The sequence below is a fragment of the Octopus sinensis genome, linkage group LG1 (genome assembly GCF_006345805.1).
Source record: "Octopus sinensis linkage group LG1, ASM634580v1, whole genome shotgun sequence".
NCBI classification, from domain to species: domain Eukaryota; kingdom Metazoa; phylum Mollusca; class Cephalopoda; order Octopoda; family Octopodidae; genus Octopus; species Octopus sinensis.
In genome coordinates this window covers 117,457,727-117,485,226 of record NC_042997.1, presented here as the reverse complement: position 1 = coordinate 117,485,226, position 27,500 = coordinate 117,457,727, and the positions used below count along the sequence as shown (strand labels likewise).

General features: G+C 36.7%; 1 protein-coding gene across 2 annotated transcripts in view; it reads left to right on the top strand.

Annotated features, from left to right (window-relative positions):
• LOC115212243 (sodium-dependent multivitamin transporter-like) overlaps positions 1-17,662 on the top strand; it is a 106,785-nt gene extending 89,123 nt beyond the window's left edge. Inside the window, exons 13-17 of one of the 2 annotated variants that reach the window (XM_029781083.2) lie at positions 1,208-1,294; positions 3,334-3,536; positions 4,067-4,161; positions 11,674-11,795; positions 15,333-17,662. In XM_029781083.2, coding sequence (XP_029636943.1) covers positions 1,208-1,294; positions 3,334-3,536; positions 4,067-4,161; positions 11,674-11,795; positions 15,333-15,377 — 552 coding nt within the window. In that variant the 3' untranslated portion in view covers positions 15,378-17,662. The remainder of the gene's footprint in view (positions 1-1,207; positions 1,295-3,333; positions 3,537-4,066; positions 4,162-11,673; positions 11,796-15,332) is intronic. The other variant, XM_029781090.2, reaches the window with a different exon arrangement.
• Positions 17,663-27,500: the final 9,838 nt, after the last annotated feature.

The window sequence follows — 27,500 nt, the reverse complement described above, 5'->3', positions numbered from 1 at the left end:
AATCTCCCCGAGAAATACGTTAAGAATTCACGTGTCTGGTGAGTGCTGAGCCACTTACTTGCGCATTAATTTCACGATCAGGCTGTTTCGCTGATCGGGTGTCAACTGGAACAACTCTTCGTCGAAACCGACTGAGTGCCAGTATGTGTTGTTAATGGAGATTCCAAAGGTATCAATATCAAAACTTTCTTCTCTCACACCCTAATCATTTTAATGCCTTAGCCAGGAAAGGAAACATAAGCGGTGCCCATAACAATTTTAGAATCTCCATTGCTGGTTGGCGGATGTTATCCAGGTCTCCTACCGCCATGGTTGCTGGAAAATGATCCGGTCCGAATGCTTGCGACAGAGTGCGCTCCGCGAAAGACTCCCAGAGACCTGATGGAGGTGTTAAACCAGGTGGAAAGTCAAATATAAAAGATGCAATATGTCGTTAAGCGGATTGTAATTAATACTGTATTACCATTCTCGTTATTCTTGCTCTTATTCAATTATTCTTGTCAATTTAACTGAAAAATATGTCTTAGGCGTGGCTTGTATCACACTACTGCTGAAAAGCCTGGATTATCTTCAGCATCAGATAGATCTCCGGGCATAAGAAAGAGATAGCTATTTATGGATCATACTCAACGCACATACACGGCTGATAGGCCAGTTACTGTAGTATGTGTACAGAACTAACATCTCATACGCACTTGTAGTGTTAAAAACACAATAAATATAAAAGAGGCAAAAATTCATCCCCGCAGCGGCTCGCGAGAATGACATGTATTTCGACCGTTTTGGACCTCTTTAATGGCGTGTACTTGCAGCCAACCACTTGCTTTGACGAGAGCTCATCGTTTCTGACATTTAAAAAATGTGAATGAAATATCCTCTGATGTTGCGAAAAGCTGTCCAGCTGATTAAAAATCCAGAACATGTAATTGAGGCAGTATTTAATTAAAATAGCCACATATATATCATACTTAATATGTATACACTGTCAATAGGCCAATTACTGCGGTATTTTTCCTGAAATAACTCATACTGTTTTCAAAATATTGAGAATTTATCTTGATTGAGAAGCAACGATCGAAATCAATTAGTTAATTAAATTTAAATAATTATTTATGTAATGTTGTACACACAAATTTGTGTTTCACACATGACATTAGATTTGTCTAATTCATTTTGCATTTATTCTTCTTCCTTCTATGTTTACCAGATTGGAGACACTTTGGTTTCCTCCTTTTCGGGTCCTTTAACAGGAATGATACTTTTTGGTACTCTCTGTCCATGGGCAAATAAAAAGGTTTGTGAGCTTCTGTTACTGACTATCATTGATATAGTGAAAAAGAATTTGGACAGCGAAGCCACCGTGCTTTCTCCCGAAGTCATTGGCCAAATTCATGCTTAATAACTTGAAACTTCGAAATTATCATTATTATTATTATTATTATTATTATTATTATTATTATTATTATTATATTATTATTATTATTATTATTATTAAGACGGTGAGCTGGTAGAAACGTTAGCACGCCGGGCGAAATGCTTAGCGGTATTTCATCTGTCTTTATGTTCTCAGTTCAAATTCCGCTGAAGTCGACTTTGCTTTTCATCCTTTCTGGGTCGATAAATTAAGTACCATTTGCATACTGGCCCTCCTCCAAAATTTCGGGCCTTGAGCCTAGAGTAGAAAAGATTATTATTATTATTATTATTATTATAATTATTATTATTATTATTATTATTATTATTATTATTATTATTATTATTATTATTAAGGTGGCGAGCTGGCAGAATCGCTAGCACGCCGGGCGAAATGGTTAGTGGTATTTCGTCTGTCGTTATGTTCTGAGTTCAAATTCCACCGAGGTCAACTTCGCCTTTCATTCTTTTGATAAATTAAGTACCAATTAAGCATTGGGGTCGATGTAATCGATTAGACCCCTACCCCCAAGTTTCAGGCTTTTCTATAGTAGAAAAGATTATTATATAAAAACTCACAGCTTATTTTGCTGGATATGATGGAAAGAGTCAGCTGTCCACAGCTGGCAGTCTAAGGTGACATTTGTTTACTGGTCATGCTTCAAGAATCCTGCGAAAAATTCTTGCATTTAGAACCCTGGGAAAAATTCTTTATTATTATTATTATTATTATTATTATTATTATTATTATTATTATTATTATTAAGGCGACGGCATTCCATCCTTTATGTTCTGAGTTCAAATTCCGCTGAGGTCGACTTTGCTTTTCATCCTTTCGGGGTCGATAAATTGAATACCAATAAAACACTTGGGTCGATATGATCGACTGCCCGCCTTCCTTCAAAATCCAGGCTCTGGATTTTGAACATAACGACAGACGAAATACCACTAACCATTTCGCCCGGCGTGCTAGCGATTCTGCCAGCTCGCCACCTTAATAATAATAATAATAATCTTTTCTACTCTAGGCTCAAGGCCCGAAATTTTGGGGGAGGGCCAGTCGATTACATCGACCCCAGTATGCAAATGGTTCTTAATGCCTATAGTAGAAAGTACTATTATTTTTTATTAGTGCTATTTTTAAGGCGGCGAGCTGGCAGAATCGTTAACACGCTAGGCGAAATGCATAGCAGCATTTCGTGTGTCTTCATGTTCTGTGTTCAAATTCTGCCGCGGTTGACTTTGCTTTTTATCCTTTCTGGGTCGATAAAATAAGTACCAGTCAAATACCGGAGTCGATATAATCGACTATACTCCTCCCCACAAAATTTCAGACTCTGTGCCTATAGTATAAAGTGTTATTATTAAGGCGGTGAGCTGGCAGAATCGTTAGCACACCGGGTAAAATGATTAGCCACATTTCGTTCGGGTTTACGTTCTAAGTTCAAATTCTGCCGAGGTCGACTTGGTCTGTCATCATTTCTGAGTCGATAAAATCAGTATCAGTCAAGCACAGGAGTTGATATACCGAGAGAGAGATTTAAATTTGTTATACTGGTAGTCTATAAAGTTGAGTACACTGAGTTTATTTATTTGACCATTTTGTGAGTCTATTCGTTTTATTACACATAATTAACAGATTATACTAGGAGTCAATTTAATCGATTATCCTAAGAGTTTGTTCAATGGATGATACTCCAAATTTAACCCTACTGAATGTCTTTTCAAATGATTGCATACAAAGACGGTTAAGTTGACAAAACTCGAAGTTTACTCGAGAGATTATTCTGGGATTATTTTTAATTAACTCTACTCCGAGCGTGACTCTTAGTTATACTCGCAGTCTATCCAGTTGACTATATTCTTTCTCTATAATTTTTTTCTCTTTGTGTCACTGAAATACATTCTTATTATTTCCAGGGGGCGCTGGCCGGCACGCTCTGTGCCATAGTCATTACACTGTGGGTTGCGTTTGGATCGATATTTTCAAGTACACTCCCTCCAACACCTTACCTACCTCCAGCACCAACTGATCAATGTCCTATCACTAACATATCAATACATTTTACGTCACACAATTTTACAACAGCTGAAATGGTTACAAACACAACAAAATATTCGATGTAAGTAAACCTGACGTTTCTGATGTTGTTAGTTTTGCTGTTGTTGATTATAGCAGGAGTCCGTTTAATAGTCTATTCGGAGTCTATTCAGTTACTATATATATATATATATATAATATATATATATATATATATATATATATATAATATATATATATATATATATATATGGAAATCGGTGCTCATTCAAAGCCAGTGAACAGCGTTTGACGATACCGGTATGACTTTGAATCACTTTAACTATTTAAAATAATGAATTTTATTCCTCTTAATTCTACCTCAGTTCATCTAATTGCATATATCTATCGCTACGTTTCATAAAAAGGGCTTTATTTTTTTGATATCCAATGTGCATTTTCGCTTTGTTTTTCATCTTACTTTCTCCATATCTTTTCCACGTATAGTCCCTATTTTCTATTTTCTTTTTGAAACATATTTCTAATATATATATATGTATATAACAAACTAACGTGATTGAAAAGATGTTAAAGTGATTGTCGCTAAGTTTTTCTGTCTGTTTTCTATTTCAGCCGCGGTATACAGAAGTTGTATTCTTTATCTTATACTATGAATGTTCCTATTGCAATTCTGATCGTGTTTGTGGTTGGCACCATCGTCAGTCTAAGTAAGATTATATTTCTATTTTCTTATTCTTGAAACACTTGTATACATGTGTCATGGGAATTTGTTAAATTGCGAGAGTGCAGTGGCTCTCAACCGGGGTCCATAGCTTCTGTAGGAGTTCATATAAGATTTTGTTGTTAAAATTTATGTGCCAATAAATAGGTTATACTTCTGTAATACACACAATATTAAAAAAATTTTTATATAACTGTTTATAATATTTAAATATAATTATATCCTTTTTATTCTTTTATATGTTTCAGTCATTTGACTGCGGCCATGCTGGAGTACTACCATTTTTTTAGTCCAACAAATCGACCCCAGGACTTATTCTTTGTAAGCCTGGTACTTATTCTATCGGTGTATTTTGCCGAAACGCTAAGTTACGGGGACGTAAACACACCAAAATCGGTTGTAAAGCGATGGTGGGGGGAACAAACACAGACACACACAAACACATACACACATATATACATATATACCACAGGCTTCTTTCAGTTTCCGTCTACCAAGTCCACTCACAAGGCTTTGGTCGGCCCGAAGCTATAGAAGAAGACACTTGCCCAAGGTGCCACGCAGTGGGACTGAACCTAGAACCATGTGGTTGCTAAGCAAGCTACTTAACACACAGCCACTCCTAAACATCGAATGGCTACGAGGGTAAAACACGTATCAAAGGGTTCCGTAGGACAAAATATGTTTGAGAACCGCTAGGGTCCTCTTTTGACTTTGATTATTTTGAGTTCAAATCCTTTCCAACTTTCGGGTATCGTAAAAATACAGTCCCAGACAAGCGCTGCAGTCAGAGTAAGCGACTGCCTCCTTCCTTCAACTGATATTTTTTCCTTGTAACTATTCTTTTATTATTTTATTCTTTTACTATCCTGCAGGATCTCCTTCCTGTTCATGTCTTTTTTGCACGTGTCAACTTGCAACAGGTTAAATGGTACTTTGACAGTATCAATCTCGACGGTTACATTGGATCTGCAAAGTTTATGAGTACCGTCCCTTTCTCAAAACCTAACAAGAAATCTATGCAACCAGTAACGAACATGGAAAAGGCGTAGGACCACTGTTAGATCCTGATATAGCAAAATATGTCCTTGGCTACTGAGCAGTCCTACTGGCCAAACTGCATGGACATCCATTTAACATTTCCTTCAAAGTTGTTTACGCAGCCACAGCAGAAAGTACAGAAGAAGAGAGACATTGGACGAAGCCAAACCTCAGTTCAAGTCAGATGAAATTGATATCATCAAGGGAGATCTGAAAATAAAGGTGGGTCGTGGACAGAATGGCAAAACAGTTGGTCAGTATGGAATTAGAGAGAAGATAAGCAACGTGGAAGGTAAATACGGTGGTGTGAGGCAAAGCATATGATTATTACGAACAAATGGTTTAAGGAGCATCCTAGAAGAATGTTACCCTTGGAGGGACCCTGGTGACAACTTGAGACACTAGACTGATTATATCTCCATCAATGGCAGTTAAAAGAACAATGAAAGATGCAGAAACATACTCAAGAGCAGACCGTGGGAGAGACTGTGTACCAATGGGATGCACACACCAATGTAAATTAGAGAAGTTGAAGAGAACAAGAACTACAAAGAAACTGGATTTTGAGCGGCTGAATAGACCAGAGGTGTAGCTGGAGTATTCCATCAATGTAGAGAACAGATTTAATCAGTTGATTAATAATGGCAGGGAAATTACCTGAGAAGTAATGAGTAACACTTTAGTAGGAACAGCCTAGGAAATTCTGAAATGGATGACTGAGGAGATCCTTTCAATGATAAGTAAGAGACAGAAAATCGGAAAATCCAAAGAATATAAGGAACTGGATAAACTGATTAAACAGAAGTGTAGGAAGGCTAAAGAGACATTGTTGAATGAACAGTGAAGTAATTGAAAGGCTGTTTCCGGTAAAATACAAAGTACATCGGAAGATAAATGAGATCTCGGATACAAAGTCAGAAGGCTCAAACTCCGGATATATCAGAGCAAAGTATGGTACCATGCTGGCTAGGAAGATTGACATTTTGAATAGATGGAGAGAATATACAGGAGATTTATTTACTAATGCGAGAGCAACCTTGCCTAGTTTTCCCGACTCTAACGAGAGCATAAAGATCCTGCCATCTGAAGTATAGATAGCAATCAAAATGAGAAAAAACAAAGTTGATGGACTAGATGGAATTGTCCTTGAAATGGTAAAAGCATTGGAGGAATATGGAATTAGAAAATTGATTGATGTAATAAACAAGATCTATGATGACGAGAAATTTCCAGAAGAGATCTGAGTAAATCCGTCGTTAGGTCTTATTGTCGGAGGCAGAAACATCACAAACATAAGATATGCAGATGATACAGTCTTACTTGTAGAATCGAAAAAGGAACTTCAGAGCAAATGGGAAGAAGCATCTATTCATAAATTTCAAGAAGACAGAGTGTATGGTAGTAACAAAGAAGGGAATCCCAAAGTGCACACTGAAAGTGAACAGCCAAATCATTAAGCAAATATCATCCTTCAACTATTTTGGAACATTGAACACAAAAGACATAACGATGTGTAAAGGAAATCAAAAGACAAACAGTACTGGCAAAATCAGCATTGATAAAATTGTATAAACTCTTGGGAAACCGTACTTTGAGCATCAAGACCACGATCCATGTATTAAACTGCTATGTCTACCCTGTGTTAATGTATGGAAGTGATGCATGATCTATAAAATCAGAAGTGAGAAGTTGCTTGAAGAGCTGTGAAATGTGGTTCTTAAGGAGAATATTGAGGAGGGCACGGACAGATAAAGCGTCTAATCAAGTGATGAATTGGGCTGTGGAAAATAGGAAGTTGTTTCGTAGGATAAGGGCGAAGCAACTGAGATTTCTTGGTCATGTGATGAAGAAAGAGGGCCGTAGCATTTAGCGATGAGCGGAAAGATTGAAGAGAAAAGGAGAAGAGGAAGTAGAAGGATGTTGTGGATGTGCAACTTGACGAAGTGGTTGGAAGTTGTTAGAAGAAAGAGGTATTAAACATCAGGAAGTGGGACTGTTTCAGAAAACAAAGAACGGAGAATTTGTAGCAGGACATGATCGCTTATGTCCTATATTCTGGACATGGCACATAAAGAAAGAAATCTTTCCCCAACAAACCTTAAAAAACTAACACGAAAGTAGGACACAGAAGTTAGTGAAATAGGTGCAGGCGTGGCTGTCTGGCAAGAAGCTTGCTTCTCAACCACATGATACCGGGTTCAGTCCGACAACGCGGCACTTTAGACAAATGTCTTCTACTATAGCGTCCGGCCAACCAAAGCCTTGTCAGTAGATTTGTTAGACGGAAACCGAAAGAAGCCTGTCGCATATACATATATATATTATATATATATATATATATATATATTATATATATATATATATATATATATATGTGTGTGTGTGTGGTGTGTGTGTGTGTGCATATAATTCAAGTTTACAGAAAACAAAAGACGAAGACAGGTGAAGAAACATCAAACATGTGTATTAGTTTAACCCTCGGGAAGAATGGAAAAGTTTTTGACGTTTCAAACCTACGCTCTTCGACAGAAGGGATTAAGAAGGGGGGAAAATCCGCGAGAGAATGAAAAAAATCGAGTGAGAAAAGATGTGTAAGGATTTCACCATGATGAAATAAATAAATAAATAAATAAATAATAAATAATATATATATATACATACATATATATATATATATATATATATATATCTATATATATATATATATATATATGGTGGTGATGGTGACCCCCTTCGGTCAGACACTGACCATGGGTTTGCACCTAGAGAGTTACCCTCTGAGGCACAAGTCTGGGCAAGGTTGTTTTTTTTATGGAAGACCAGCAGTCGCCCATGCATACCGGCCTCCCCTCTCCAAGTCCCCGATGTTGTCCAAGGGAAAGGCAAGGGCCGATACAGCTTGGCACCTGTGACGTCGCAACTCATTTCTACAGCTGAGTGAACTGGAGCAACGTGAAATAAAGTGTCTTGCTCAAGAACACAACACGCAGCCCGGTCCGGGATTCGGGCTCACAACCTCACGATCGTAAGCTCGACGCTCTAACCACTGAGCCACGCGCCTTCACACACACACACACACACACACACACACACACACACACATATATATATATATTATCCGAAATGTATAGTATTAAGTATCAATTACGGCTGATCTTACCAATCGGTTTCATGTCTCTCTGAACAGAGAGCGGTCACATATCGGCTAACACTGATGAGCGTAAAGTTATATAATCGGACCTAACACTCCATTGTATTCTTTACGCGAAACCGGTTGGTAAGATTAGCCATGATGGATACTTAAAACTATATTTTCGGATAATATACCTACTATACCGACAGATATACGATTGCATCTTTTCCTTGACTTATGATCTCTTAGATGACTCACGTATATCTATCTGTCTATTTTTTTTGTTCCCAACTAAGACCTTCCATAAATCCTAAATTTTATTTTAGAATTTATGGGAGCAACTGTCTTTGATGACTCATATTGTCGTTGAATGCTCCAAATGAGGAGAAGATAGAGAGCTGACAACTGATGAAGGGTCCCTTCTCTGTGTTTACTTGTCCTGTTTTCCATTTTTTCTCGTTGTTTATGTATTTAACCCGTTTGTCTACGTATTTCATGTTTGAACCGTTGGTGACGTCCTGTACCCATATATGCATGTATATATATATATATATATATATATATATATATATATATATATATATATATATATACATACATACATACATACATACATATATTTATATACATGTATATATATGTATGAATGTATGTATGTATGTGTGTATGTATATACCTATGTGTATGTCTTTGTGTTTGCGTTTGTTCCCCCATCACCGCTTATCAACCGGTGTTGGTGTGTTTACGTCCCTGTAACTTAGCGGTTCGGTAAATCAGACCGATAGAATAAGTACGATAGAATAAGCAATATGTCCTGGGGTCGATTTGTTCGACTAAAACCTCTCAAGGAAGTGCTCCAGCATGGCCGCAGTCAGGTGGCTGAAACAATTAACAGAATAAATGAATAACTATAAAACATTGTAATGATTCAACGTTTCTACATACTGTGCTGGTTGCAGTGACCTGGTCGCAGTTCGTGCGACGGAACTTTTGACGCCATATAACAAATGATACATGTTCAAGTCAGCTGTTTTGTTAAGGTTATTTCTGCAGAAATTATAGCCAGCACTCGCCTCCGAACACATTGCTTACATAGCCACCGCATACAGCGGTGTTAAGTTATTGGATATAACAATTTACATGTTAAACACATTCCTGTGGCCGGTATGTAAACATTAATTACTTGTAGGCACGTGGTATTTCGTTATGCAGCCATAATATCTTATAAAGTATATCAAATGTTTTTATAAGTCAACACCACGTCCTACTGCGTTAGCAATACTCTTTACATTAATTTTGTTCAGGTTTCGTATCGGGACGTCAGATATAAACAAACAATGAGACCGAAGACAAAAATGGGTTATGAATATATTTGCCACATTTCGGGGATTTTTGCCATTTCATCAGCACCCATCTATCCACTCTTGTCTCCGAACATATTGTTTATATAGCCACTGGATATAGCAGTATTACGTTATTATAGCTAACACTGATTTTTTTTCTTTTTGTTACAAAATTTCGTATCGAGACGTCAGATGTAAACAACAATGAGACCGAAGACAAAAATGGGTTATGAATATATTTGCCACATTTCGGGGATTTTTGCCATTTCATCAGCACCCATCTATCCACTCTTGTCTCCGAACATATTGTTTATATAGCCACTGGATATAGCAGTATTACGTTATTATAGCTAACACTGATTTTTTTTCTTTTTGTTACAAAATTTCGTATCGAGACGTCAGATGTAAACAAACAATGAGACCGAAGACAAAAATGGGTTATGAATATATTTGCCACATTTCGGGGATTTTTGCCATTTCATCAGCACCCATCTATCCACTCTTGTCTCCGAACATATTGTTTATATAGCCACTGGATATAGCAGTATTACGTTATTATAGCTAACACTGATTTTTTTTCTTTTTGTTACAAAATTTCGTATCGAGACGTCAGATGTAAACAAACAATGAGATCGAAGACAAAATGAGTGAGCACAGGAGTGGCTGCGTGGTATGTAGCTTGCTTTCCAACCACATGGTTCCGGATTCAGTCCCTTGGGCAAGTGTCTTCTACAATAACCTCGGGCCGGCCAAAGCCTTGTGAGTGGATTTGGTAGACGGAAACTGAAAGAAGCCGGTCGTATATATGTATGTGCGTGTGTGTATATGTTTGTGTGTGTCTGTGTTTGTGCCCCCACCCAACCGTTAGCACGCCGGGCGAAATGCTTAGCAGTATTTCGTCTGCTGTTACGTCCCGAGTTCAAATTCCGCCGAGGTTGACTTTACCTTTCATCCTTTCGGGGTCGATTAAATAAGTACCAGTTACGCACTGGGGTCGATATAATCGACTTAATCCATTTCTCTGTCCTTGTTTGACCCTCTGTTTGTAGCCCTTTGTGGGCAGTAAAGAAATAATATAGTCACTGCATACAGCAGTGTTAAAAGCACCCCCCCCCCGAAATATGGCATATACACTCGTTACCCATTTTTGCCTCAATTTTCATTGTTTACATCTGACGTCTCGATACGAAACGTTGTAGCAAAAAGTCGGCGCTGGCTATAATTTCTGTGGAAAAAACCTGAACAAACTAATGTAAAGAGCACTTCTAACGCAGTAGGACGTGGTGTTGACTTATAAAAAAAACATTTAATGTACCTTATAGTATACCATGGTTGCATAATGAAATACCCCATGCCTACAAATCATTAACGTTTAAATTAATGACATTATGTACTTTTGAATGGCTAATATGTATCTTCCATGCTGCGGTCGTTTCAGTTTCAAGATACGGTCTCAGATTACATCACTTGCCTAGCAATACACCTTCAAAAGCCAGCGTTAGTTATCTTGAAATATCTTAGTGATGACCGCAATAACACAATGTTGTGGTGGTTGTAGTTGTAACGAATCCTACACTTGCTGCGATGACACTTCAGATTGATTTCTCTCTTCCAAATGCGCGTACACCATGCTTTTGCGAAGTGTGAACAAATTACACTTGTTTATTTTAATGTATACCAGAAGTAAGAAAGAGATGGACTATTTCAAAGATGAACACAAGAAGCAGATATCGTAGTGAATAATAATTCGTTTTGCGAATTGATTGTGAAGCTGAGGACTGGAGGAAAAATGGTCCATAAAACTCAGATTTTTATGAAAATAATTTGAGATTGATATTTTCTAGTCATTATAGACTTTAAAATACTTTGCTGTAGTATAAGTTATATAGAATCACTAAATCGCTTCATTCCAATTTTATTAAGTTATTTATACAGCATTCATAGGACACATAACAAAACGTTCGTCAATATTTTATTTTAGTTTTCTACAAACCGCATGAAGTTAACCAAAAATACGTTGTTCCTGTATGTGAGAAAGTTTGCTGTTGTTTGCCATCCAGTGCACGGAAGAAATTTCGGAGTAGAGCCATTTCAACAATAAAGGTGAGAAAACGTTTTGGCTATTTGAAGAATAAATAATCATAAAAGAAGCGTTACACATGTTGGACAATGACTGAAAGAGTACGATCGTGAATATATGCGGTCGAAATGGGAATCGCCCGAAGGATTTCTTGAGTAACGTTACTTGTACAGGGTGCGTAGCTTGGAGATCAGGGAGTCTCCCTAAGTTGAGCCACTACTTCGTATTGGGGTCACAGGTAAAATACTAGGCACATATAATTGGAATATCACAGGGAAGAATCAAAAGACAGATTCTTCAAGTTGAGCCAACTGGCAGGAGACCTAGGGGCAGATCAAGAATGAGATGGTTTGACAAAATGCATAGATTCAGTTGGTCACGCGTGGGATTTCAGCTGAAAAGTGTAGTGACGTTTGTTTCTGATAGAACCTTATGGAAGAGGGTGCCTGACGACTACCCTAACAACTCTTCCAGGAATAGTGAGTGGAGCAAATGGATGGATGGAATAAATAAAAAGCAAGGGTCAGTGATTAATAGAATTAGTTGAATGTCAGACAATATTTTGTAGAATTTACAACATTTTACGTACTTCGGTTCACACACCGATTGTAGAGTACCTTTGTCTGTCTTCACTTTGAGGTCGATTAAATAAGGACCAGTTAAAATTTCAGTCATCTACGTTTTTCATCCAAAAGGAAGAATCAGAAAGCTATTTATTTTCTATTTTATTTCTGGTAGTTTTGCATAATGCATGAATACTACTAGTAAAGGGGAAAGTGAAGCCGTATTATATTTTAGTTACCTTCATCTACCCTTCAATATTCGACCCCTGCCAAACCAGTAAAACACTGTGGTCGGTTTTATTGATTTCACCTCCACAATAAAATGTATGCCCTTGAGACAACGTTATTGAAGTCACCATTAACTGCATTTCGAAGACTGGGGTAAAATCTTGCCGGTATTATGTTTATCTTTCATCCCGAGATCAATAAAATAAGTTTCATTCATAATTATGTCGTCTATTTTTTCCATCTTTCCAAAGCGAAATGGACTGTCAAAATCGTTAGAACGGGACATTAAATGTTATGTTGTATTTACTTAGTTCAGAGCTCAAATGCCGACTGTTTTTTTTACATTATTTACATTTGATGAATATTTGTCCTCATCTTGTTTGTTATTAACACAACGTTTCGGCTGATATACCCTCCAGCCTTCATCAGGTGTCTTGGAGAAAGTTCGAACCTGGGTTCTCATTCCTAAGGTATTCTTCAATGTTGTTGTTGTTATTATTATTATTATTATTATTATTATTATTATTATTACTCAGGTCAATGCCTGGAATCGAACTCGGAATCTTGGGGTTAGTAGCCCGCATTTTTAACCACTACGTTAAGACCGCAGGCTACTAACCACAAGATTCCGAGTTCGATCTGAGGCAGTGACCTGAATAATAATAATAATAATAATAATAATAATAAGCAAGGAAAACTGATACAAATAGCGTCAAAACACGAGCAAAACAAGTATTTAAGGAAGCTGACAAATACAAACAAGAAATCATACCACCTAACAAATAATAATAATAATAATAATAATAATAAGAAAACACAACAAAAGCTATAAAACAAATGAAATCCAAACTAAAACTAGAGCAGCAACGAACCATGATTAAACGATGGCAAGAAAAGCCCCTTCATGGCAAACACTGGACTAAACTAAATGCAAAAGAACTAGACAAAGAAAAATCCCAGCATTGGTTGAGAAGCTCAGGACTCAAAGCAGAGACAGGGATTTTTAAATGCTGCACAAGACCAAAAACCTCCCCACAAGAAATTACCAAAAAACATGTAATGAAAAGAAATATAACAAGTAACTGCAGAATATGTGGAGATGGACAAGAAACAATAAATCATATTATCTCTGGCTGCCCAGTCCTGGCTAAGAAGGAATATATTCACAGACACGACAGAGTTGGAACCTACATACATTGGAAGCTATGCCAACATTATGGAATAACAACAGAAAAAAGACGGTATAGGCACACACCAGAAAAGGTCACAGAAAACGAGAAAGCAACCATACTCTGGGATATGCTAATACACACAGATAGAGAAATTAAAGCCAACAGACCAGATATAGTTGTCAGAGATCATGAAGAAAAAATGCTTCCTAATTGATGTATCAATACCAGCAGATGACAACGTGTCTCTAAAAGAAATGGAGAAACTTTCGAAATACAAAGACCTGGAAATAGAGGTAACTCGAATGTGGAATCTAAAAACAGAAACAATTCCTATCATAGTAGGTACATTAGGCATGATAAAAAAATATTTAGACAAATACGTAACAAAAACACCAGGACTTACAAACACATATAACATACAGAAAATTGCACTACTAAGCACTGCACACATCCTACGCAGAACACTTTCAATACAGTAACCATCAGAGCATCACAACAAATCACAGCACATACCCAAGGCACACAGAGCTGCGCTCGGTAGTGAAGTGAAAGCACGCTATAAATATGAAACTACTTAATAATAATAATAATATAATAATAATAATAATAATAATAATAATAATAACAATAATAATATCGAAAAATACCTTAGGAATGAGAATCCAGGTTCGATATTTCCCCAAGACACCTGATGAAGGCTGGAGGGTATATCAGCCAAAACGTTGTGGTAACAACAAAAAAGAGGAGGACAAATATCCGTCAATTGCAAATAATATAAATAAATGTACATAATTCCTCATCTCTTAAATATAGAACTGTGCTTTTTTTTTATTCCTCATTCATCGATAAATTAAATACCAGTCATACATTGAGGTTCACAACTATCTTCGCAGAATTTGTGGGTTTGTGTCTATGTAAAAACCAATATTTATGTTGATAACATTGCACGAGCAGAGAAAGAGAGAGAGAGAGAGAAAGAGAGGAGGAGAGAAAGTGAAAGAGAGGGAGGGAGAAAGAGAGAGAAAAAGAGCAAATATTCAAGTATGGATGGATGTATTGTGCGTTGTGTTCTTGAGTACAATACTTCATTTCAAATTGCTCATTTGTAAATGAGTAACTCTACAACGGATTGGCCACCAATTAAAGAGGAAAGTTGTAATCTCGGTCACTTATACTTCATGGAAACCGAGAAGCCGGTCCTTTGAGTGCTAAGACTCAAAGACAATAGTGTCCAGAGAATTAATTTTTTCTTTCATACTACAGAATGCATCGTTAAGGAGCAGAAATAGCAGTAACAAGGACGAAAGAATTTAAGAACGGCCTGCTGACTCAACTAATGTCCATTGCTCTGAAATAAAATTATATAACATTCTACATGTATCTAATCTTTATATGCACGAACGAAATAACCATCCGTTTATTAAGTCAAGTGTATCTAGATCTGTATTATCAAATGTATTTCTTCCCTGTTTTTTTTTCTATAAAGATGATAGAGTATGAGAAGGATATTTGGGTGCTATTTTCAGCTATTCGAGTAATCAAGTAGATTCCTTGTTTGTTGATTTATCATTAATTTTTTGAAAATTTTTGTTGTCAGGATGAAGAAAACATGGAGTTGGATTCGAAGCTCGAGAGAACGTAGTGAATTATACTACATCACACAAGGCATACTACCATAGCTACGTGTTATACATAAACAGAAACTATGCATTGCATCCACGAAGAAATCTTGTCTTATGATATGGAACGGATTTAAAAGTTTGTTGAAAATTCATCACCACCATCCACAGAGAACAATGTCGACAGACTTTATTCTAGTTGGACTATTTATACGTCTGTTCTCTTTCCGACGAAAATGCATATACACACACACATTATTACTGTAAATAACGGTAATAATACGACTTTATTAAATTTTTTCTTGCTTACGATAGTTTCTTTTAAACGGAGCGGGACGTTTAAAGTAAAGAACGCACACGAGGTAGCGTAGTGAATATTTTAGAAATAGACGTTGAATACTGTTTAAGATCGCAACACAGCATGAAATCAATTGATATTGAAATATGTATTACTTATCTATGTATTCAAAGCAGAGGTAAACCTGTTTCTGAAATGTTCATTGCACGTGTGTATCTTTATCATATTTTTATGGTGGTTTTTGGAGCAACGGCTCTGATTTTAATAAGTGGTATTATTATATACCCAACCTATCTTAAATTACTATATATATATATATATATATAATATATATATATATATATAGAATAATGAAGAAGAAAATGGTATAGTTGCCCACTTTATACACCTCAACTAATTAGTGGTGTAATGGAGCTTCAGGAAAGTCAAAATAAGGAGCGAAGCAAATTTCAAAGTTCTTTGTATGTATTCATTCAATCCATTTCAAATTGTCGAAATTCTCCAAAATATACATAGATACGTTCACATATAAGGACATGACAAAAATTCATTAAAATTTATAAATATATGAATACACAATGATTTATAAATATATAAAAATTCATGAATCTATAAAATTTATAAACATATAAACAAATAAATATAAATACATAGATGTACTTGCAAGGTTGAATGTCCGAATTAGAATCAATGAGTATAAAAAAAGTATAAAATAATTTAAGAGGAATCCTGAATAAGTGTAAAGTTTAACGGCTGTTTCGGGAAAATATAGGTTGGTATGGGTGAGCTAACTCCAACCATAGCAATTATCCATACTTCCCTCATCAGAGTTAAGAGATTCAAAGAGTTATTAAAATTTTAGGAGTCTTGAAAAGTTGGAGAATTTTTTAAAAACGAATGCTTAGCTGTTCATGTGTATGATATAATGAGTTAAAGTTACAGGTTAACCCATTCATGCCGAAATTTTTCTAGTGAATGAAATTACTTGAAAATTCGCAGGTACTATTATTTTGACCTAAATAACAACTGAAAAATACAGTTCTATATTTAAGAGATGAGGACTTATGTACATTATTTACATTATTTACATTTGACGGATATTTGTCCTCGTCTTGTTTGCTGTTAACACAACGTTTCGGTTGATACACCTTCCAGCCTTCGTGAAGGTTGGAGGGTGTATCAGACGAAACGTTGTGTTAATAACAAACACAACGAAGACAAATATCCATGAAATGTAAATAATGTAGCTGAAAAATATTTCATTGAAATCCGTTTGATACAGACGGCATACGCGTTAAGAACATGTTAGATTCTTTGATATAGATCATACACAAATAAGAATTTGCGTCAAGTTTTATACCCTTATAAATTAAGAGTCAGTTTCAACGGACGACCGGCACGAATGGGTTAAGATACATTACGACGATATATACAATAGTATTTTAAGATGAATCCAAAATATGAACTGTGACTAGATTAAAATACTTATAGGCTGATTATCTTATTAAGCAAGCTTTTTTAGTTGGCACGGAGCATTTGGATCGCCTCCATCGCGCATAAATTTCAATTTTTAGTGTGTGGATTATATGGTGTGGTTTTCGTTATGATAGAGCAATCTAGACTGAATTCTTTATTGCACAGTTTTAATTTATTGATGCAGGTAGCTAGTGTGGTTGGATTTCTTGTTTCGGGATTGATAGATGAATTTGTGCGTGCCCTATATCTAATCTTAAAATCAGTCGTACATCCTATGTATATCTTTTTAGGTTCATTAAGGGTTGAAACCTCAACGTTATATACAACATTTCTCCTTAAACAGAATATTTTCAAGGGACATAGCTCTCTATTACGACAATTACATGTTTTGTTTCCAGGTTTAGCCTTTCTATTTCTAATATCAGGCTTATTATTATTCTTCATGCTATGGTCAGCTATATTATAACTTCTATTAATGCTGTTATTTCTAAGTTTAAGTCTATTGTTGGCCGTGATTATATATATATATATATTATATATATATATATATATATATATATATATATATATATATATATATATACGTACATACATATATATATGTGTGTATGTATGTATGTATGTATGTATGCATGTATGTATGTATATGTGGAAGCACATGGCCTAGTGGTTAGAGCAGCGGACTTTCGGTCGAGGGATGGCGGGTTCAAATCCCAGACCGGGCGATGTGTGAGCGAAACACCTAAGCTCCATGCGGCAGAAGGTAATGGCGAAATTCTTCTGACTCTTTCGCCACAACTTTCTTTCACTCTTTGCTCCTGCATCTTGCAGCTCACCTGCGACAGACCGGCGTTCCGTCCAAGGAAATCGGGAAACCGGCCCTATGAGCCAGGGATGGCTGGAGAAGGAACAATATATATATATATATATATATATATATATATATATAATATATATATATATATATCAGGGCGGTGCTTCAGTATGGCGTCAGAAAAACAAAAGACGAAGACAGGTGTATAAACAATAAACAGGTGTATCAGCTTAACGTTCGGGAATGTGAGAAAGTCTTTTACGTTTCGAGCCTACGCTCTTCAACAGAAAGGAACACGAGTAAATAAACAGTGAGATAATAAGAAAAAGCTTTAGAGGCTAGCGGATAATCACACACACACACACACACACACACGCACACACACACGCAGACCCACACACACATATATGTACATGTAGATATTTACATATATATATATCTATATATATAAATTTGATATGGGCTATTCTTTCTTGTTCTTGGGGTTCACGGCTTGGTGGAATTGCGCGAAAAATTACACAGATGTGTAGAATGATCCGGTGGTGATGCTGGGCTTTGTATTTTTCATAGTTCCCATGGTTACCGAGAAAATCTACTATAATAATACTCTTGTGTTTATGAATGAGGAAGGAAGGGGTGATAGATGAATAAGGAAGGAAGAAGTGATGTCATACTTGGTAGTGGGTTGATGAAAATTGTACGCTGAAAAATAAATCAAACAGCGTTTCAGATCTGTGTGAATATATGTGTGTATTTAAAAGGGGGTGTATGAATGTGTGTGTGTGTGTGAGTGTGTGCGCGTGTGCGCGCGCAATGGAAGGGCAATGGTTCATCTTTGTTTACTTAGTATTTGGGTTTATTTTTTGATTTGGTTGAATCTTGGTTGTTTTTTATTGTTGGTCAGTTAATTTTTAGCGTTTTGGCAGATAAAGTCATTCTAAAATTGTTTTTTAACGTAAGCATGTCTGTATTTCTGGAAATATGTGCCTATACAGACACGCACGTACACGTACACACACACACAACCACACGTACACACATAGGAATATCGCGTTCCATATAGATGTGCGTATATATTTATACATAAGTCTGCTGCTGCCTCGGTATATAGGCATGTATTCAAATTTGAAATATTAGTAATATTTTTTTAAAATGAAACTTCATTCTACTGCCGAAAATTGACGGTTCATCAAATATGGCAGCTTTTATCTTTCTAATATTTTCCTTGGTCCACTGAATAACTTGAGAGCATTTATAAAATATAAATAAAAAATGATGATATATATTTACTCAAAGATTTCAATATCGTTCAGATGACAAGGTAAGATTTTTACTAATATTTTCTACTGATCCACTAAATAGTTTTTGGACTGTTATAAAAAAATAATTAAAAATGAAGATATATTTTTCAAAAATGTTACAGTATTTGTTTACAAAACATTGAAAAATCTTCATGTAATTACCATTTTTTCAAAAGTTCTTTTATCACAATTTTCGTAATAAAACTGGAAATTCCATAAAGATTTTTTTGTGTTCCATCGTAATTTATTATTATGTTCATATTGATCGCTCCACCTTGCATATCAGATGGCAGGATCACATTCCTAGTGTAGAGGTCCTGAGTCGCGCTGGCGCAATTGGTGTGGAGGCTCTCATTTCCTCATCGCAGCTGTGCTGAGCAGGACATACTTGTAGGATGGAGGGCTCCAGGCTCCCAAAGGCAGTTTTCCATGCTGAACTGCATCAAGGCAGGTGGAGCCGTGGTAATCAGAGGTTGCGATACAAGGATATCCTGCAGAGACATTTGAAGAACTCCAGCGTCTTCCCAGTCAACTAAGAGAAGATTCTGCGGTGCGACGAATGGCACCGATCGCTGAGTCTCGTAATCCCAGCCATTGAGGAGAACGAACAGAGAGAATACGAAAAGAGCACATGAGAGGCGTCACGTCTCCTTTGAGTCAAGTAGCTTCAACTGCAGCAGATGACATCACTGCTGCAAATCTAGAGCAGGCCTTGTAACCTACATACGAGTCTGCCAGAGACAGTCAACATCGACCTATGACAGGTAGCCGAAGAAGAAGGAGGAGGAGGGTGGAGGGGGAATAATAATAATGATAATAATAATAGATTCAGCTCCGCGCTGAATAACAATATGGACGTGCTACACAGGGCTCTCCATACAAAAACAAACCTAATCTAATAACATCGGTGGGATGGAAAAAAAGGAATCTGTGGAAGACTTGAAGGAAGAGGCCTTTTAACGAAATAATCACAAAAACGAAATTTTACTGCCATACAAAGCACAGCTTCTCCCATGCTCGTTGTCTCAGTGAAACATATGCGAGATCAACATCGGACATTTTACAAATTATAAAATATAAATGGAAAAGAAAAACAGTAAGTACGTAAATTGATTAATTACGCATACACTCGAATGTTTATGCAATTATATATACATTTTAATATCTACAGGACTACGCACACACCCCAATGTTTATACAACTACATGAAATTTACAGGACACACACGCGCCTATGAAAGCACGTGCCACAAACGAAGCAAAACAATAACAAAACAATTTTCTTCGAACTAACATTGACAGAGTGAACAATTCATGAGTTTAAAAACACAAAACCACTATGCCTAGAGATAAATCTGTCAAAAAGAAAGAAAAGAAAAAAAGACGATTGCAGACCTGTTAGCCTTAAGAAGCTACGTTACGAGCAATGTTTTCATTCAGAGATCTCGGAGGCGGTGTTGTCTCAAAAAGTTAACCCTAAACAGACAGATCCGTCCCCTAATGTCAACATCCATGCCACGATGATAACAAAGCAATGTACACACCGAATCTGCCGTCACCCGAGTCAACTAGGGCCGCGCACCCCAGTGAGGAACCAGAATGGGTGTGAAAAATCAGCTACAGGTTCAAATCTTCCCGAAACACAGGAGCAACTGGAATATTCCAACAGATGGTCATCCACGCTCGTTATCAAATAACCAAGAGATAAAAGAATGAAAAATGGTCAAGGGGAGATAATAAAGAAGTACTTAAGACTTTCTATCGGGCCATTGTATGTCTCCACAAATAAATCTAATACTGAACAAACCTATCTAAACTGGAGAGAGAAGCACTTTGAAGTAAGATCCTACATATATAGTAACAAACTTGCCAACGTCAGAAGAAACATTATTTACATCATTCTTGTACTCCATAACTCGAAACGGTCCTCAAAAGCTCTCATCAGGGTCAATGACTAATTTCTTCATAGAACGATCACCAATTGACATGCGTTGTCGAAGTGAAAGATTTTTCTTAAAAAAGATTTAAATAAGAGAAATTTCCTAGAAGTAATATCCCTAGAAGCATCAAAATAAAATTAACATTACACTGAAACGTCAACTAAGTTCGAAACATAACACACACACACACACAAACATACACACACACACACAAACACACACACATGCACACTCATGCATGTATATAAATACATTCATATGTACACACACTCATATATACACATTCATATATGTATTTGTGCATACAAACATCCACACACCCACACATATATATGTGCAGACAATAAGTTCAAATCCCAGTCTGTTACCGAAAGACGGGGACACTTCTGTCACGACTTACAATCGACAGATCCGATTAAAAAAAAAAAGCCATTGGAAACATCTTTTTGTTATGAAAGATCGATTGCTACCACCATCACTCAGAGGCCGTCGCTAAAATGGACATCAATCAATTCGAACGATTCAATTCGTTCGATCAATGATATCTCAAGCAGTGACAATAGGATGTTATTGAAAATCTATTTTAACTTTGAAGCCATACCGGAAACAGTGACATATACACGCACATGCGCAGACACTAACACATCCAGGGAAACAATGACCCATGAACACTGACGTAGAGATATTCTTTACTCTTTTTTACTCTTTTACTTGTTTCGGTCATTTGACTGTGGCCATGTGGAAGCAACGACTTTAGTCGAGCAAATCGATCCCAGGACTTATTCTTTGTAAGCCTAGTACTTATTCTATGGGTTTTTTTTTTGCCGAACCGCCCGCTAAGTTACAGGGACGTAAACACACCAGCATCGGTTGTCAAGCGATGTTGGGGGAACAAACACAGATACACACACAAATATATATATATATATATATATATATATATATATATATATATTATATATATATATACACATATATACGACGGGCTTCTTTCAGTTTCCATCTACGAAATCTACTCACAAGGTTTTGGTCGGCTCGAGGCTTTAGTAAAAGGCACTTGCCCAAGGTGTCACGCAGTGGGACTGAACCCGGAACCATGTGGCTGGTTAGCAAGCTACTTACCAGACAGCCACTCCTGCGCCTAAATTTTCGAATCGTTCGAATTGACTGATGTCCATTTTAGTGACAACCTCTGAGTGATGGTGATAGTAATTGATCTTTTTTAAGAAAAGATATTAAATTTTAACAAACGAAAGGAAGAGTTTTAGTATGAAGCTGGTGATTCACTCTGTTTCATCTCCTTTCTCGCATGAAAAATCGTATCCAGCGAGAAATTTCGAGTAAAGTCACCAGCTTCATGCACTATATGTATGTATGTGTCGTTGCTCAGCTTTATTTCAAGATTTCTTGCCAATAGAGAGAAAGAATCGGTTTCTAACCTAGAGGCAAGGCTCTTTCATTCGAATTTCAGCATCAACAACAAGATATTTTTGTATGTATGTATGTATGTATGTATGTATGTATGTATGTATGTATGTATGTATGTATGTATGTATGTATGTATGTATATGCATATGTGTGTGTGAGACGGCCACTTCCTCGTTCTTGTGTATAGCCATCGCTTGACGCATTTCAGAATCGAAATGTTTCAAGGGAGTAACCTTTCAGGCCGGCAAGTGACCTACACTGATTGGAACAGATGTTACATACAAGACTGCCCCTCACAGCAGGAGTCACTTTCTGCTGTTTCAAGCCCCGCGCTGATAGGCAAATCTTGCCGTATCCATGGCATTTTGTTATTATTTTGTGGCTTTTCAGTCCCGTTCTGCTGGAGTGTTGTTTCCACTTGTTCAGTATTTCTTTTGATTGTCTGAGTGGAGATTTTCCATCTTTAATGCGTAATAGAGCAACAGGTGCTTCAAAAGAAGACTACAACAATTCGATGTTGCTGGAATTGGTGGCAGACTAAATTTTATCGTCCTTAGCCCAGCACTAAGATTTCTGGATGTTTCTCAGTCGATACTGAACAAAAAATTTTACATATTTAAATTCATGGGTACATTTTATTTTTTTTTCTGTTGAGCAAGGTATAATTGACCCTGACAGGATTTGAACTCGTGACGTAAAGAGTCGGAAGAAATATCATATGGTGTTTTTCCGACGCTCTAAAAATTGTGTCAATACTTCACCTTAGTCGTTTCTAGGATAAGCACAAGGACAGACATTTTTGGAGGACGTTTACATCGTTTAAATCGACCTCTGTACTTGACTGGTACTTTAACTTATCCACAGTGGAAAGAGAAAGTGCAACATTGACTGCAGGGTAATGTGAACTTCGAATGTAAAGGAGCGTAACTAAATACCATAAGATATTTGTCCGACGCTCTGATAATTCTTATTTCTTTATTGCCTACAAGGGGCTAAACAAGGACAGACAAAGGGATTAAGTCGATTACATCGACCCCAGTGCGTAAATGGTACTTAATTTACCGACCCCGAAAGGATTAAAAGCAAAGTCGACCTCGGCGGAATTTGAACTCACAACGTAACGGCAGACGAAATACCTTTTTCTTTACTACCCACAAGGGGCTAAACACAGAGAGAACAAACAAGGACAGACAAACGGATTAAGTCGATTAGATCGACTCCAGTGCGTAACTGGTACTTAATTTATCGACCCCAAAAGGATGAAAGGCAAAGTCGACCTCGGCGGATATTGAACTCAGAACGTAACGGCAGACGAAATACCGCTAAGCATTTCGCCTGGCGTGCTAACGATTCTGCCAGCACATCGCTCTGATAATTCTATCAATTCTCCACTCTTAATCGTTCTCCACTCGTAATCGTAAAGGCGCATAAGACATTAGTCGATGAGCTAACGATTCCAACGATAAAATAATCCTGACTGATGCAGAAGGCCAGTAAATCTGAGGGGAAGGCATTAGTGGATACCATCGACCTTAATGCTTGACCGGTAATTTATTTTATCGACTCCGAAAGGATGAAAGCCAAAGTTGACGTTGGTTGAATAACGAATCAGGACGTAAAGAACTGGAGCAAATAACGTAAAGCATTTTGTTCGACGCTCTACCGATTCTGGCGATATAATAGAGCAGTGATATATGTTCTTGAGTCTTCTTTGTACGAACAGAATGTTTCCGGCGGAATCCAATTGTTTAGATCAGTTTAATAGCACTTAAGATGGAAGATGAGCATAGCATCATTGTTGTATGTTTCCTCTCTTAATATTTAGAAAAGAAATAATCTTCCCCACCTTTGCCGCCAGCATTTCTTTTTATTTGGTCAGAAAAGAAATTTAATAATCGATAACGAGGGAAACGAGAAGAGAAAAGCATCATCATCAACATTAATGTCAAGGAACAAATAATGTTAGCCACACTCTTTTAAAATTGTAATTGTGTCGAATTTCTGTCGAGTTTATTCACTGTTCAAGGAGATAGCAACCATAGGGTCTAAGTCTGAAGAATGTTTACAAACGAAATGAATAGCTGTAAGTGAATTAAGATTGTTGATGTTCTGAGTGGTATATTTAAAAAAAAATCGTAATGAACTGAAATTTGCCTCTTAGTTGGTGAAGGAAAGCAGAAACCTAACGGCAAGGCGGTGAATTGGCAAGTCGTTGCAGTGTTTGTATAGAATGCTTCACACTGCAGTCTGAGTTCAAATCTTACCGAGATCAGCGTTACCTTCCTCCCTTTCGGGGGCGATAAAATGCACCAGTCCTGGGTGCGTGGACTGACAGATTAATGATAATGCTGAATTGGGCATCTTACAGAATTTGTCCTGGCTCTTTGCGTTCTGAGTTTGAATCGCATCACGGATTAATTTAGGCGATAGGTTTAATCCGTCATCTCGATTAATCTCAACTTTCACGACTTCCTATAAATTGGTTTCGATCGAAACCTGAAAGACAGTTGTTATTTTTCATCCCAAGCCGACTTTGACCGAGAATTCCTATTATCAAATGCATTACAACTGCAACCATTCAAGGATATATACGACTATTCAGTATCTAATATAGCCTTTCTTTGTTTAATACACTGAGGTTTGGTTTGAGAAAGATTTTGTTGCTATTTCTAGCAGATCGTGCGACTTTAAGCATACAGAGAACTCATTTCTTTATTATAACAACCACCGTGATTGACAATTGTGGTTGTAGGCAATGTTGTCATACAACAAACAGGGGGAAAAAGATAAATATAACAGTATGATGTTTAAGTTTTCTCCCCCAGAGCATTCGTAATGTAAATTATAAACAGTTGAAAGTAGGACTGACCGATATCAGTGTGTACTAATCGATTTTCTGATCAGTAACGGCAGATGTTCTCTTTTTTTTACGTATAATCAGAATGCTTTGAACGTTGTATAAGATGTATATAATTAAGAAAAACAATGGGCTACAAAGAAATAAAAATTCGTCTATTAGGTATTTGTGAATACCTTCAGGTTTATTCAATAATCGTGATGTATGTAGATAATACTGAACATAATTACATAATTATTTGCATGACAGGAATTTTTGAATAAGTTTTGCGGCAAAATAAACCTATTTATGTGATAAATCTGCTAAATAATGAAATTCTTTATATTTGCTTATTTTAATGGAAAATTCTGAATTTCACTGAAAGGATATGGAATTGTGAATTCTTCTAAGTTTGTCTCATGTAAAAAAAAAACAAAACAAAAACAAGAGAACAAACAAATTTTATTGACTGTTATTTTAAACCACCTAAATGGAAAATTGAAATAGATGGGTTAATAAATTGTCGAGAGTTTCAGCCCTGCCAATAACAGCGTACTTCTTCAAACTCTGATTATTTTCACTCTTGTATTTGAAAAGGGAAATATTTCCCGAAATATTATAAGATCACCAAACAACCTAGGAAGCTAAAGCAAACATTTTCACTCTGTATTTGTCATCCTCACTGTATGACAAAGGGTTTTGGTTTGTTTACGTTCTGGTAATATAGCAATATAGCAAAAGAGATCGATAAAATAAATACCACTTATATAATATAAGTACTGCAGGCAATTTGTTCGACTAAAACCTTCAAAGCCTCACCCCAGCATGGACGCAGTCGAATTGACCGAGACAAGTAAGTAATAAAAAGACGAAGACATTTAACCAACTCTGATATTTTTTGCTTGTCTTTTACTAGACACTGTAGGCGGTACATATGACCCTTTACAGGCACCCTCTCACCAACTGGTTCTCGACCAGGCCCCATATGACCCTTGGAGATTCTTATAAGATTTAGTTGTTAAAAATCATGTGCAATAAATCAGTTATATCTCTACAATACTCAAGATATTTTAATAATTTTTAAAGAATAAAATTCCTAATATTTAACTATAAAAATATAACGGGATATTTTAAATATCAAATGGCTATAGGGTTCCACTCGAGTAAAAAAGGACTCATAGACAAAAAATGGTTGAGAACCACTGCTCTAACCAGTAACTTAATTTGAATGCTTGCAACAGAGTGGGGTCTGTTAAAGGTACTCATACTGCCCGGAAAAGGTATAAAAGCGGATGATGTATTATGTCTATCCGTATGCAAGCCATGACGAGGTTGGAACATGGGGCCCCAATGATCCGGAACTAAATAGCACAAGACACTATGTCCGGCGTTCTTACAGTTCCGCTAATCCATCACCATGAATCGATACTTTATTTTATCACCCACCGAATGGATAAAAGACAATATTGAGCTCGGCGGGATTTGAACTGGTGCATAGTGTAAGAAAAAATACCATGAGGACATAATCAAATGCTCTAACGACTCTACCAGTTCACCGTGTATAGCGCAAAGTTACATTGGATGAAAAGAGTCGTCCCTGAGCACATACATGGATTTCATCAATTTTAAAGATAAAGAAGGAAGATGGATGGAACACGGTGAGAGAAGGAGTGACAACGAAAATAAAACAATAAGAACAAGAACAATAGCAATAGCAATTGCAGCAATAATATTGTTTTGAAATTATTTGTGATTTGTGTTAATAAATCTATTTTAAATTCTATCAAAATGAAATATTGCAAACGCGAATATATATAATATGCGGGATGAGGCAAGGAAGAAAGACTGCTGTACTTGTGACTCCATATGTAACTTTACACATCACATTCTTCCTACCGTCATTATTATTATTAAGACTAATCCATTCGCCGCCACCGCCGCCGCCACCACCACCACAACTATTACTACTACTACTACTACTACTACTACTACTACTACTACTACTACTACTACTACTCGAACAGCATTAGTGCTAGCAACATAATCAACCTGAC